Source organism: Zootermopsis nevadensis, unplaced genomic scaffold (assembly GCF_977971745.1).
Source record: "Zootermopsis nevadensis isolate Lab colony 2312 unplaced genomic scaffold, Znev_1.0 Znev_ptg000024l, whole genome shotgun sequence".
NCBI classification, from domain to species: domain Eukaryota; kingdom Metazoa; phylum Arthropoda; class Insecta; order Blattodea; family Termopsidae; genus Zootermopsis; species Zootermopsis nevadensis.
The window spans coordinates 17,929,292-17,944,215 of record NW_028259156.1 but is presented as its reverse complement, the minus strand read 5'-3'; the positions used below and the strand labels follow the sequence as shown (position 1 = coordinate 17,944,215).

The window sequence follows — 14,924 nt, the reverse complement described above, 5'->3', positions numbered from 1 at the left end:
GCAAAGACAGTGAGGACTCCAAATCAGAACTTAACCAGAACTCGGTAAACAAAGTGTCAGTTGTAGTTCCAGCGGTGCAACATGATGTTGGTGTGCTATATTGTTGGGGGCATCTTGGTGTGCTTGGTGGCTATCCATCTCTTCCTCGAAATTCACTACTTCATGCGAATGTGCCTTGCCGTCATCATCGCCAAGTTCTTCAAGACAAAGATCAAGATCCTGGACGATACATACGTCTATGGTAAGTTGATTTTGTTTGGACTTTTAAGTAGACACAATCTATCGGCTAACAGTTAGTTGCTTGGAATTGATGTATCGCCAAACAATGGGGGTGGCCTTTTGAATTAAAATATCTCGCCTACGTCCACTGCCGAGATTAGGAGAGCTTGAATTTTTACCTCAGATCACTCTTATTATTTTATGGCTTTGTGCATGCCGTGTGCAAAGACAGATTTGTAGTGTAAAATCTATTCTTAATTGTCTGTAACAAGAAATGTAATGAACGTCAATAGGTTGTATGAACACATTAATACTTTTTCTTAAAATATCGCAAGTTACCAAACATGGAGACAACGCATTTGTTTTGCCTTCGATGACTCTTCAGGGTTATAAGGCCGCGTAGTCTGGTAGAAGTTTGCCGACACCATCAGGCGCCCTGATGATGATGATGATGATGATGGAAGCAGCATGCACCTCTGAAACGTCGGTAAACTTCTATGAGACTACTATTCGAAATTTCCCAGAAGGCTTTCATTTCCAGTGAGGGTAATACGCCATTGTACATACGAATTTTATATTGCCTTGTAAACGATGTTTACAACCAAGAAAAGATACTTTCTTCAGTTTCCTGGTGAGACAAGTGGCGTTCATATGCAGGTATCGAGCCCAGTTTCTTCTTAGGGGTCAAATTAAATAGAAACGTCAAGTTTCCGAAATATTGTGTTTGATAAGAAACCACACAATATATGTTCCTCCTGCTTCAACATGGACTTCGTATGATTCTCTTTGTAAACAGCTATTATTTCTTTAAATAGCCTTAACCAATTTATTTTTTTAGTGGTGAAGTGTCGTGTTTACTTTGCGGTACGCACTGAATTCTTAAATATTATTTACACGAGCTTTGGTTTCGAAGGATGTCATAAAAAGTCAGATGTCGTTACAGTGAAGTGAGAAATTGGTTTTCCCCGTCGTGTGCAATGGACGCAACCCATATCGGCGTATAAATCCATTCCGCGTTCTGATGGTCCTGTGATCAATACAAGGCACAAGAGTGGGTTTCAAACAGTACGTTTTATGATAAGCCACTCTCATTCCAATCTACTGTTGCTACAGTGCGTGGTTAAGCATAGCTGCTGGGGCAGTATCAGCTTGACTCGATTCTAAAATTGTCCCAGTTTCAGTACATTTGAATTTTTAAAATGCAAGTAAATTAGGTACCTTGCAAATATCACAGCTGTTCTGTATTTTAAGTTAGTGAAGTGGAAATGTGTTTCCCACTCTTGAATCGAAATATTCTCCTCGGTACTTTGTTTCGGAACGTCGCAGTTATGTAAATGCATGCCACTAAATGTAATCGTGAAGCAGTATGCCCTAACAGCTGGCTTGTTGGCTCTGTTTTCTCTCGTTACTGATGCTCGTCACTGCCCTCCAAGTCCCTGTCGTTTGCGTCATTTGGTTACGTCGTACCTGAGATGCAGTCTCAATTTTTGCTACAGCCCCCTGTGAAATCTGAAGGCGCATCAACTCGATCTGTACCATTACCATCGTACTTTCATTGTTCCTATTCAGTCTCTCTTCCAAGTTGCTTAGCCCTTCTCATGTGCGTTTTCCACACAAAATGCGCGTGTATAGGACAGGTTGTATAAGTTTCATCTACGAAATTCTAAAAGGTTTCCGGTACGATTTGAGGTTCTCGTGGCATTTGCGACCCCATGTTCATAGGAACATTTTTTTTCTTATTTTTGATTATGGAACACGCACACGAAGTTTGTAAACATACCTCTGACTCACCCTGTATATTTGGTCGTGCGAACTAAAATTAAATTCTTTTAACAGTGTTTAATATAGATTTCAATACCAAATTTAATACAAATCCGTTGAATAAATTCGGGGAAGAAACGTCGACTCGTGTATGTTCACTTCCTTTTACCGACCATGGAAATGGACTCAAAAGATGGATGTGGTGACAAAGAAATGTCCTCTGACCCTGCAGTAATGGAACAGTGGCTGTTTAGAACTTTGCTGGTTGAGCTGTTGTCGGTTCTTTAAAATGAAACAGAGATCACTTGGTTTTTTTATCGACATTTGAACTACATTTCTTCTGCATAGGTTCAAGCCCGGTTGTTACACACACGATCTGTGCCAGAAGGCTAAAAAGTTGCTGACCATGATAAAATTAATGTCCTAAAAATCAAGAGCGTATTATTTAAAAAAAGTAACACATAATATTTTTTCTTTGTCCAAGGTTAGCAGAATTGGACTACGATATCAGGGATTTCACCTGTGTCTGTAATAGTGAATCGTTGACACACGTGTAATAAGTGACTAAACAGCTATGAGCTAGTTATCACTCCGCTCATGAGATACGTACATTGTCATTACTATTTGTATATACGTAGTGACAACGCAACTTTTTCTGTTTCTGTATGCCTCCAACACGGGACTGCGGAATGATACAAACTCTCTCTGAAGTACTTCTTCACACATTTAACAAGCAAGTCGAGAACCACGTAACAGAAGTTTTTTCTGAAATTTGTCGACTCGTTCCAATTTTGATTAGTATCGGATAACATTGATGGATATTTTACAGGCAGAGCCTCGTGGGCGTTTTTGCGCCCATATCGAAAATAAATCGTTAAATATTTTATCAGAGGGAGAAGTGTATGGAATAAAAGTTGTGCAGAAAAATGTAACGCACGTTTTGTGTCAAATAAGCGTTCGCAAAATGCCCTAAATATTTCTAGATCATTATAACAAAAGTGATTTTTATCGCCCTGACGATGGAGGCAGCAGTGACACCTGAAACGTCGGTAAACTTCTATCAGACTACGTGGATCTATTCGTACTCACAGCCGTGAAAACCTCAAATCCTACTGATTCGGAAACCTTTGGGCTGATTTTGATAGAATTATCTGCATGTTTAAGAACCTTGGGCTCCCATCTAGGCTCATTTCCATAAGAGTGCATCCAGAAACTGGAATCACTTATAAATATTTTGAATTTTTTCTTTCTTTTTTTGACTTGCATTTCAACGGGAAGCGATACGTCAGCTGAACCGTCTAAAAAAACAAGTTTTGGATGTCGTTCGCCTCTTGTGAAAAAAACTGCCACATGATCAAAGCATCGCATGATCTTATTTTATTATTTTCCTGATAGATTTCGTTTCATGACCTCGGATTTGTTTTATTCGTTCCACCGGCAGCGGTGTTGCCTACGAAATGCTTTTATGACACTGTAAGTAAGCTGTACCGACACGGTAGTCTAGTGGTCAGAACACTAGCCTTGTAAGCTTGGGGTCCCGGGTTCAATTCCCGGTGGTGCTCAAATTTATAACTTGTGTTGGGTAAGGCCGTGGTCTAGGCAACACGGAGTTTTCCTCCGTGGCATCCCAACAATTACTCCATTCACACACAGAAGAAGGCAATGGCAAACCACTTCTGATCATCTCTGCCAAGAATGTATATATGTATGAGCAGGTCCCTGACAACCTGAAGAGGTTGGAAGGATCCTGTTCATAATATATGGACCTGTCGTCAGACAGAACACTACAAATAAATAAAAGTAAGCTGTAGGCAATGGCAAACCACCTCTGTATCACCTGCCTAAAAACGTATATGAACAGGTCCCAGTCCGAGAAAAGGGTGGAAGGATCCTGTTCACAATATGTCGCCAACCTCCTGTAAAGGGGACGGTGTAATAAACCTGTAACCTGCACTTCCACGCCTAACACGTATTATCCTCCTACCGTGGTCCTTATTCCCACCATTACCCTTGCCTGTACACTGAACTACCTTCTTGAGAAGCTAGTGGTCGCTCAGCTGTTCAAATAATTCTCCGTCCTGAAACCTGGAGTTCATTGCCGTAGTCTCGAGAGCCAGCCACTTGTCTGCATGCGATCCAGAGGAAACCAGTCCCAATCTTCACAGAGTAACTATAAGCTCTTAAAGAAAGGCTCTGCGCCGTGGTGTTACTGACATTGATTCAATTGGTGTTAATGCGGGGGTCAAGGTCGTCTGGTTGCGAGTTGCGTCACTGTGTTTGCCAACAGGCGTGTTCCTACGACGGCCATGTGGTACAGGATCGTTAACAAGTTTGCACTCTAAGAATGCCGCTGAAATAGTGTAAACAATTAAGCAGGAATTGGGATATTTCGTAACGTACTGTCTTCGACTTCTGCATTATAAGGTTACAGAGTTTCGAAAGCTGAGTTCTGCTTTTGCCTTCAGATGGAAAGGTGACGAAGAGGACGGGAAGTCCATCTGTCGGGCCCCCTACTCAGAAACCTTCGGATTTCGACTGTAAAAATAATGTTTTTTATACAACTACTCGAATAGCTTGTAGCCAAATTTATGTCGCACTGTCAGTAGGAAGACTGGTTCCTTTTTTTTTCCTGTCCTCCACAGGTTCCATCTCGCGCCAAGATATTTTTTATTTTATTTTCTAAGCAAAAATCTATGACTGTCTGTTGTCCAAGTTACATTGCAGTCCTTTACTTAAGCTCGTTTGTTTCAATAATACCTTTTCCTCATTAATGCGTTTAAATAACTTCACGAAACGAAGCTGGCTTACACCTTATTGGGAGGATAATATTAAAATGGATCTTTAAAAACCATGTATTTGTGGACTGGACTTGTATGGCTGAGTGTAGGGGTAATTGTAAGCACGGAAGTGAATCTTGGGGTTACATGTAAGGACATTTCTTTACAAAGTGAACCACTTGAATCACTTTCAACTTTTCGTGGAATCCGCTTCGTGAAAGATGACCCAGCCTTTAAGCCATTTATGCTAGGTGGCCTTTTCCTTCTTCCGACTCTCGAACACCTTCTCAACGCCCAGTCTCGTAGTAAGTGGTTTGCCATGAGAAAGTTGACCTTCTCCTTGATCGGTCCACGGCGACTCTTGAATTCCGTATCCATCCATTCGTTCTTTGTGTTTCATCTTTGGATCTCCTGCATCGTTTCGTCGGTGTTTTAGGAATATTATTGTTACCAGCTCGTTTTAGTGTTCATCGCCTTTCAGTTGTCTGCCCACGTTGTTCCTTGTGTTGGTCTTAGGAATTCCACCTCGACGATCGCCTTGTGTTTAGGTTGATCTGTCGGTAAGTACGTACGCGTTTCACCTTGAATTAAAATCTTGTTCTTGAAGGAAACCGAATTTGGTTACAGGAAGTTCTGTAATGAGGAAGGAGAATCCTTTGCTAGTGGCACTTTCACTTTGCTTAGGTAACTGAAAGCCGACTAACCTGGAAGTGTTACAAGTTCACATTAGCCTGTTGCTCTGGTTCAGTGTCTGGAACGTGTCACACACCAAGGCCCAGTTCATTCAGTTTCATGCATTTTTAATTGAAGATTTCCGTCTTCTGGGTTGATGAATATTCATCGCCCTGATGACGGAGGCAGTATGACCTCTGAAACGTTGGTAAACATCGACCAGACTACACGGCGCAACAACCCAGAAGACGGAAATCTTCATACTCACCGCTGTGAGAACCTCAAGTCTTACATTTTTTTATTGGTTTATTTAACGACGTTCAGAGTCTAATTTTTCTCCAGTATCTTGTTTAACCACGTAAAGAGTAGAATGTGCAGAACTATAATTTAACTTGTTGTTTTGTATGAGTTTGAAACCTGGTCTTTCACGTTAAGGGAAGAATATGTATTGAGGGTGTTTGAGAACGGGGTACTGAGGGGAAAGTTTGGACTCAAGTGGAATGAAGTGAGGTAGGGGACTTGATAAAACCTCGCAAACTGCGACATGGAGGGACGTACAGTGTTGTGTAAAGTAAAGTAAAGTTTGTCCCACTATACGCCATGTAGGCGTTTGGGGGGAGTGGAGGTATAGCTCCTCTCTTCCTTGACCTCGGCACTAGATGGGGGTGAGTGGTTAGCATCACGCCCCGGCCGGCTTTACCCCCGGGAAAGGACCCCCGGTACCCATTGTAGAGGAGGCTGGGTGGGCCCCAGAGCCGGTCTGGACGCAGAGGCTAGAGGAAAAATCCTCTGCCCCAGTCGGGGATCGAACCCCGGTCGTCCAGCCCGTAGTTGTGTGGAAATTAGAAAATGTATTTTAAACATTGTTCTGGAAAGAATTTAAAGGAAGACACTAGGAATACGTAGAAGTAGATTGGAGGATAAGATTAAAGTGGATTTTAGTGTCTGAAAATGTGTATTGGATTCACATTAATACGAGTGTATATTCAACTCCCGAAACACCGTGTGTATTTAATGTACCTTAGATAATGAACATTTGAAAACAGTGTCACGTATTTTAAGTACATGTTGTACTACCCTTTCTCTCTCGTTGTGTTCCTTTTTTTACTGCAGTAACCCACGTGATATTTACGTGATAACGGACACTCGAATTGTCCGCGTGTTATCTTCTTACACATCAATCTAAGTCTTGTGGAACATCTGCTCTGTTGCGTGAAACTGGTAACATCTGGCAACTCTTTATTATAACACGTCACACCTCTGTGTTTATCTTAAACGCTATTCTCATATTAATATGAACATTGCAATTTAGATTCTACCATGAAGTGTCATGACTGACATTATTAACAGATAGTACGTGTTCTTGGAACTATTCTTGAAATTACTTAACAGCGTGACAACTAGTTACCAGTATTTGATTGAAATTCAATAAAAATCTGTAACACGCCAAGTTACCCGCCTCTCCGCTACGGTAATAAAATTTGGACTTCAAAGGTCATAGCCGCTGAGATGAAAGTTGAACCCACAGGTCTGCACGACGTCTCATCCTAGACGAACATTGTCGATAACTTTACATCATGAACTCGAGCACCGAAGCCTCGGCCCCACCACACAGACCGCCGCGTGTCTGTTGTGCCATTCTTTTGTAGCCAAGCGTCGAAATTCAGGATCTCTGCGGTGGTTGACGGCTATCGACATGCCGGATAATTGTGCAAGGTACGAGGTGACGCCGTACAGTAACGCGATCCAGGCGTCGGCGCGTCTGTTCTGATGTCGTCGGTCGGCTATTGATCCGGTGGGAGCCTTCGAGTCTCCCCTGTCACCTTAAGACTGAACCCAGAACAAAATTCAGCGGAAATTTAAAATCCGACTGAATCTTTTAGTTCCATGCAGTTCTCATCTGTCCCGACTGGCCTTGGTGTTTGAATCGTTGTGTTTTCCACAAATGTCGGATCGAGATCCAACAGTCTCTGGTAGGATTAAAGCATAGCAGTCGTCATGAGTTTCTGCTTCGCTCTGTAATGTGTTTTTCTCTTGGCTGATTCAGACATTTGATCCGGCGAAATATTATTATTTCACCAATGCTAGGGCCCAAATCTTGCCCCGACTCGTAAGTTAATCTTTTTTCTTGTGGTTGCAGGTGTGTGCATCACTACAGACCTGGACACGCTCATCTACCACATGAACAACGCTCGATACCTCCGAGAACTCGATTTTGCTAGAGTAGATTTCTACGAGCGAACTGGTCTGTACAAGACAATCAGGCAGAAAGGCGGTGCTGTGGTCCAGGGCGCATGTACCATTCGATACCGTCGCTTCATTCGGCCGTTTTCTGTTTTCAAAATTACGTCAAAGGTAAACAGAACGACTGTCAAATAAAACCTAGTAACTTTACTGTAAGAATGACACAAGCATCTTGATCTGTATAAATGTAGCCCTGTCAACTTTTTCACGACACAAAAGCAATGAAGTATGGATGTAGTTACCTTCAAATTTAAACATTTTGTCGCCAGATCCTGTATTCTGCGGTTAATTTAAGCTTAATATTAAAGGGGGTTATGTGCACGTTTCAGCAAACTTTTAGTGGGGAACTTATTAAATTATGGGAGTGTGAAATGACTAAACAATCTTAGTTTCAGGGTAAGACGGGTGTATATAAATAGAATTCTACCTGTACTAGTGAGTTACGAAATTAATTTAATTTGTTCGTTAATAAATGTTTAGTTATTTGATTTATTATTAAAATTGATAGAATTGTGAAACCGCACGGTGGTCTAGCGGTTAGAACTTTGGCCTTGTAATCCTGGGGTCTCGGGTTCGATTCCCGGTGGTGCCCGAATTTATAACTTGTGTTGGGCAAGGCCGTGGTCTAGGCAACACGGAGTTTTCCTCCGGGGGCTTTCCCGGTTTCTCCGTGGCATCCCAACAATTACTCCATTCACACACAGAAGAAGGCAATGGCAAACCACTTCTGGATCATCTGCCAAGAACGTATATGAACAGGTCCCAGTCCGAGAAAAGGATGGAAGGATCCTGTTCATATGGACCTGTCGTCAGACAGAACACTAAATAAATAAATAAATAGAATTGTGAAATGCAGTTAGTTATTTAGTTAGGTACCTGTGTTATATGTTTGTTAAATTAGTTAATTGCTGAAGCAGTTAATGATATGTAATTATTCACTTTCTTACTTAGTTAATCTGATTACTGAGCTTCTGCTTTAAATCCCTATTCAAACTCTTCTTAAGATTTCAGGAACTCTAAACGCCTTGCAGTCGCCGCAACTTCTCCGACATACTTGTAATGCGTTTTATCTAAACAGGTTATTATTGGGGCTTGTACTGGCTTAACAAGATCTACGTTACTTGTTTGGAGGCGACGTCGGCTTGCAACCAAAACAGGTTTTCTTTCTCGATTTGAAAAAAAAAAATTATGGCGTGGTTTTCATCAGTCCTGCCAAACAATTTTTTTTTTTTTTGTTAAGATGTATCACGTGAAGCCCAGACAGGATTTACTTGTTTTAAAAGTTGCTCTCTGCTGATTTGTAACCCCGAAAAAGTAAGAAGCAAACTATCAAGGACTTGTTCTGCGTATTGAAACTTCGGAATACTAAAATGTACCTCAGTAAACTTAATTTCTTACTACCTGAATTAGATTCAGTGTATTCTGTTTTCCATCTGCTTTCATTTTAGCTTGTTTCTTTCCATTTCTTTCGTCCTTCCTACTTTCTTCTAAACCCCCCCCCCCCCACTATTCTGATTGCTTTTTATTTCCATTCCTCCTACTTTATCTTTTACATTTCATTCATTTTTACTGCAGTGCTTTTATTAAATTACGTTTTCTGCTAATTTATCGAGTTGCTTGTGTAAAGAAGGAAACTCAAATAAAATTAATGTTCAGAGAATGAGGTTTTTCAGTTTCCAATTTCCTCTCCAAGTGTTTATAAAGAAAGTAATTTTTTTAAAGTGTTTGCTTGGATGGAAGATGAAAGGTAGGATGTAGCCTTTGTTATATTCGACCTCCAGGATATTTTAAGGCACGTGTAGAAACAATACCTTGATCAGGATGTCAGGATGTGCGTTGCTTAGCAACCAAGTTTATCGTGCAAAGTTCTAATTCCTTTTCATGCACCGTGCATCGTGCCATAGTGTATAAAGTTGACTGGCACAGTAAAATAATCAAGAGCCTGGTGACCCAGTCAGTTTGGCGGGTAGACAACAATTTAGATGACCGGGGTTTGAGTCCCCTCACATTTCGTTTCTTTCTTTTAAATGTGATTTATTCATTACATTTAAGTAATGTAAGTGTGGTTTGATATTGTTCCACGGTTTGGTGGCACGTGCCTTCAGTATATTCACTGTTTCAGATTATCTACTGGGATAGCAAGGCGCTGTATATGGAGCACAGGTTTATCACCCCAAAGGATGACTTTGTAAGGGCGATCGTCATTTGCCAGCAACGCGTAATATCCTGTAACGCAGAAGAGATCATGAAAGAGTTTCTAGGCCTGGAAGGAGGTGCTCAGAAGCCAGAAATACCTCTGGAAGTCGCAAAATGGATTGAGTGCAACGAGATCTCCAGTGCAAATCTTCGGAATGGTTGCTGACGAAAGGAGAAGGCCCTGCCCATGGATCCCAAATCTGTGGTCTATGCAGAGGGCCAAACTGATTTCGTCGCTGTCACCAAGTTACCCGTGGACTTATAAAATGTTAATGTTACTTTCATTGCCATTTCAACGTTATGCTATTTTAAAAGGAATTTTATATTTAATTTTCTGTTTGCAACATTTGATAGGAGAGCCAGAACACAGGTCATTTGAAATATTCCTTTGCGGAAGGAAAATTATGCTTTCTTTGTCTGTGTTTCAGCCACGTTTAAAAAATTTCGTCATTATTCCATTTCTATGTATTACTTCCATGTTCTCTGATGTTTAGACCTAAGTTTATACCAGATTCTTAGTTCTTTGTGTCTTTTATATATTTTTATGCAGTTATTTGTTACTGGTGATTAACTTTTTAATGGTAGAAGGAAAAAAAACATTTTGATACCACATGGATTATGGATTACGCACTGGACCAAAGACGCAAAACTAAACTGTGGTCAGTAACAAACGAATTCGGTTCAACAAACTAGTATTATTGCCTTTCTATCATCTTTAATAAGGTTAACGCGTAATAGACAGTACTAAAACAAAAGTTATCCACCATTTTGTAAGAAAAACAGTTACTGCCAAAATTAAAGATGTAGTTTGAGCTGAACGAGTAATAAAAATTATAAATGAAAGAATTTCTTAAAGAAAATTATCAACTATTATGTGAACCTGTTTGTGGTAGTAAATTTAGTAGCGTCTGTAATAAAATGACAAAGTTTCAATAACATTTATTTAATTGTAATTTGTCAGCCCGCAAGGCGACAAAGAATAGTAAATTTGTCCCTGCGTCTTAAAAGGCCAAGAACATCTGACGTAGGAGAAGTTTCCCTTTTTTTTTTTGAGAAATGTGTTTATAAATAAGAAGTATTCGCAATGACTGACCAGCGTGTTATCAATTTATATATTAATTAAAATTTGTCACATAAAACATTGTTAAAACGTAAATAATTGTTATTGAAGTCACATTATTCCAAAGACTTTGGACTACATGTTATTAGTATTGTTATAATTTAAGGTCGTGGAAAGTTAAACCTGTAATGAGCGTTACTTGTTACATCATAAGATAGAATTGTACGGAGTATCAGCGGACTGAAGAATGGATTTTACCTGATAACGTTTTCATTATGGAATAATCGTACACATAATATTGTTGCTAAACACATGAGGGATGACAAGACGTATGCTCGCATTATTTTAAGTGGTATTATTCTAAAAAAGGAACTTCAGGGTTAATTTTTGCTAAATTTTGTCCATTGTTAACAATATACAATTTCTCTTATAGCAACAATGTTGAAATATTGGATCTGAGTATTTTTCTGCTTGTAAACAGCATTAGCAGTTCTCTATGAGCCCAAAGTTTATTTTGTTACAACAGGACAGAAAAACCGAGTCAGTTTTTCCAAACTTTCGGGTGAATTAACTGCAAATATTAAGACAGAGATCAGGAGCTCTGATAACGCAAAAATAGAACCCATTATTGTCAGCAATTTTTAACATGTAAACTGCGAATAGCTTTTAATGTAATTTATATGAGAAACATTGCAGGCTTGTTTTTGAGAAAAGTAACTGAAAATTTGACTTTCTGCTGGTGATGTCGTTAGACGTGAAAGGCCATAAGAGACCACTCTGGTGCTGGATAGTCTAGTTTTATTGTCAATAATAAAGATGTTAGAATGTATCTATGAATTTTTGTTATGTTAAATGTATCGCTACTTATGATGAGAGTATTGGAGATATATTTTTTTTTATTTATTTTGACACTGTAATTACTGCAGGTTCACTGGTGCTGATTTGGGCTTTTAAGACGGTTGTCTGTGAAATGTGATATACAGTGAATACAATAAGTGATATGTTAATATCTTGGATATAAATATCGTAGGATTATAACATTAATTACATGTGAATTGTATTTATTGTAGTAGAGGGCCGTGAGTCGTTTCATGCGGAATTTCATTTCATTAAATGTCACCTGAGGAGAGGAATCCTTGGTGATGTTATCACGCAGCCAGACAAAGGTCGTTGACCATGCATGACTCTGATGTCACTGGCGCTGTTTTCAAAAGTCAAGGGTCATATCGTGTACCAGAATTATTATGGCATGCATGCAGTTCCTCAGTTCTTTCATATTTCTCATAATAATTAGGGCTCAGTGGTGAGATTTAATGGACGTGCTGATGAATCATCGAATTGCATAAAAGCAGGTAATGTCTTGAACAGCTGAGTAACAGTCAACTGTTAGAGGAAGACAGATTATCTGCGTATTGAAAAATCTTCCAGCAGCTGAAGCTGAAATGCGTCCATTTGTATCTGACGCCTAAAAGGCCCTCAAAAGTAGCAGAAAGATGCCAAATGTCTTCATGTTTTGTGTACAAACCAGAGTTGCTGTACGTTAATTTGAAATGTAACTGTGTACGTTGTGATAAGGGATCTACTGGAATCAGAAAGTTTCATATCAAAACTTTGTGTGCACAAACTTTACATAATTGTAGTATCACAGTGAGAAATATGCTTGTGTACTTACGTATTTATCGTGGTGATCGGACTAGTCCTTCGAGTCCTAAATATGTCAAGAATTGACAAGAAAATGTCATAATTCATGGACTCGGGGCCAAAGATATTTCTGGCACTTGTGATGTAGTAAAAATTGTAATTGTATCCTAGTTGTGTAGGGTTTTTTTGGTTTTTTGGAGGCTGTAGAATTTAAAATGACAATATTTGTATAAATAGAATTTATACTAGAAGCCGCGTAAATCACAAAAGAATCGAAGATGGCCGTCTTCTGGGTCGCTGCGCCGTGTAGTCTGGTATAATTTTACAGACGTTTCAGAGACCTTTGCTTCCTCCATCATGATCGCGCTGAAGATGGAGGCAGCAAGGACCTCTGAAACGTCAGTGAACTTCTACCAGACTATACGGCGCAGCGACCCAGAAGACGGCCATCTTCTGACTCGCGGCTGTGGAAACCTCAAATCCTACACAAAAGAATTGTTTGTATAATTCTGTGATCCTGAAACTGTTTTAACCCTGTCCATGCCAAATTTATGGCGAAGGAAATCACACTCTGTTAGTAGCTTATCTTTCCAGTAACGCATAAATTCTATTGTTGAAAAACCACAGGTAGCTCAGGTTGATAGATAATTGGAGAGGTATCTTTCGCTGATCTCGTAAAATATTTGGCTTAGACAAAAATGTCCAATTTATTTGATTGGGATACCTCGTGCGTAGCGTGGGAAGGGTTACAAATTATTGATGTCTGTTGTTTGACGTAGCTCGTAAATCGACATAGCCTGTATCAATTGTAAATTTAGTTTAGATAGAGAAATGTGTAGGAACAGCGTCTGTCAAATTTCAAATGCTGTGTTGCACAAATGTACTTAGTAATATCCGAAAGGATTCTTATGTGATACGATATCGTATAACCATTCACAATGTATTGGCCATCCTTGATTTATAATAATTCATGTATGCACTTTGATATGTTGTTCTGTGCTTGTACAGTTCTCAAAAATCCTAATCAGTTCGCAGTGCATCACGTGCGAACGGCCTGTTAAGACACCGTTACTGTTTTATTTTATTATTAGATTTATAAGAGCCGCCAGTGGCCATGTACTTTTGTTTATATTTATTTCTACATTACTATTTCTAGTTCCTTTTATTCTCCTTTTTAGTTGTTTTCTTACTACTCCTCTTTCTACACTCTCATTTTCTCTCTCGTCCTGTTCCTTTCTTTCCAAACTCTGATGTAATCTCGTATCAGAGGTGAACACTAACTCTTATTCTCACGTAGCTTAAGCAGGTGCCACATTCTGCCCCACAATTGTGTGCTCAGGGTTTGTAAGGATTAGAATCACATTCCTCGTGTTGTTGTTGAATTTTAAGGATCTAACGTAGCGCATCAGCTTAACGGCGTGATATAGACACTGAATGTCAGTAGACGTACTTTTAGTAAAGACAAAAGTGGTGCTCGTTGTTTGTTAAATATATTGAAGAGACCTGCATCACTTTGTGTCTTTATACACTTCGTAAAAACCAAACATTTCATCGTACAGATCGTCAAGGAAATTCACTTCTATAACGATGTTAATATGAAAGATAAGCGAGTATTTATTCCACTAAGGAGCTTTCATCTTGTATAGTCCATATTAAATTTCACAGTTTTATCTCAGTGCAGTATCAACTATCTCGCTTGTAGACTCGTGAATTTCTTCCGAGACGTTACATGATTTCGCATCGAAGAACGTACCCACATATCCTGGTTTATGTACAGTTTCAAACAGGAATTGACTGACCACTTTTACGGAAAAGGTCGTAGTTCCTTCACAAATGTTCCCCAGAATCTTATATCTTAGGAGGTACTGAAATGTCAAATAAAATGTTATTAATTCTACAGATACATTCTATACATTAATCACCCTCAATATTCCTGCCCCTAAAATCCTATTAATTATCTAAATAATGAATTCTGAGCTGGAATTCAGTTGAAGAACAACGAACTTTACAAGAACCGTGATAGATAAAAGTAACGTCATTGAGCAAAGTACTTCTTGAGAAGCTACTAGTCGCTTAGGTCGTGAAATTATCCACCTTTTGTGGAATATGATTTATTACAGTGTGTACAAGTACCCAATAAGGCCCTTTGTAACACAATGTAATATTCTCTATTTTACTGTGAGAATTTGTTAGCTCGGATGCTAGAAGACCACCCCTTGTCTGCCGTCCGCTACAGCGTACTTAATATATTAGCAACTTTCTGCCATGTCTATAGGGTGCAACCTGACAGTTTAATTTTGTGTTACGTATTTGCATGAGGACCTGCAGACTTGCGTGAAGAGGACTGCAAAGAC

At 39.5% G+C, this 14,924-nt stretch overlaps 1 protein-coding gene across 1 annotated transcript; it reads left to right on the top strand.

Moving 5' to 3' along the window:
• The first annotated feature begins 81 nt into the window (after nt 1-81).
• Nucleotides 82-14,469, top strand: LOC110829576 (protein THEM6). Its single transcript, XM_022063425.2, has 3 exons — nt 82-241; nt 7,570-7,784; nt 9,796-14,469. The coding sequence occupies exons 1-3, from the start codon at nt 82-84 to the stop codon at nt 10,033-10,035; spliced, it is 615 nt and encodes a 204-aa protein (XP_021919117.1). The 3' UTR covers nt 10,036-14,469.
• Nucleotides 14,470-14,924: the final 455 nt, after the last annotated feature.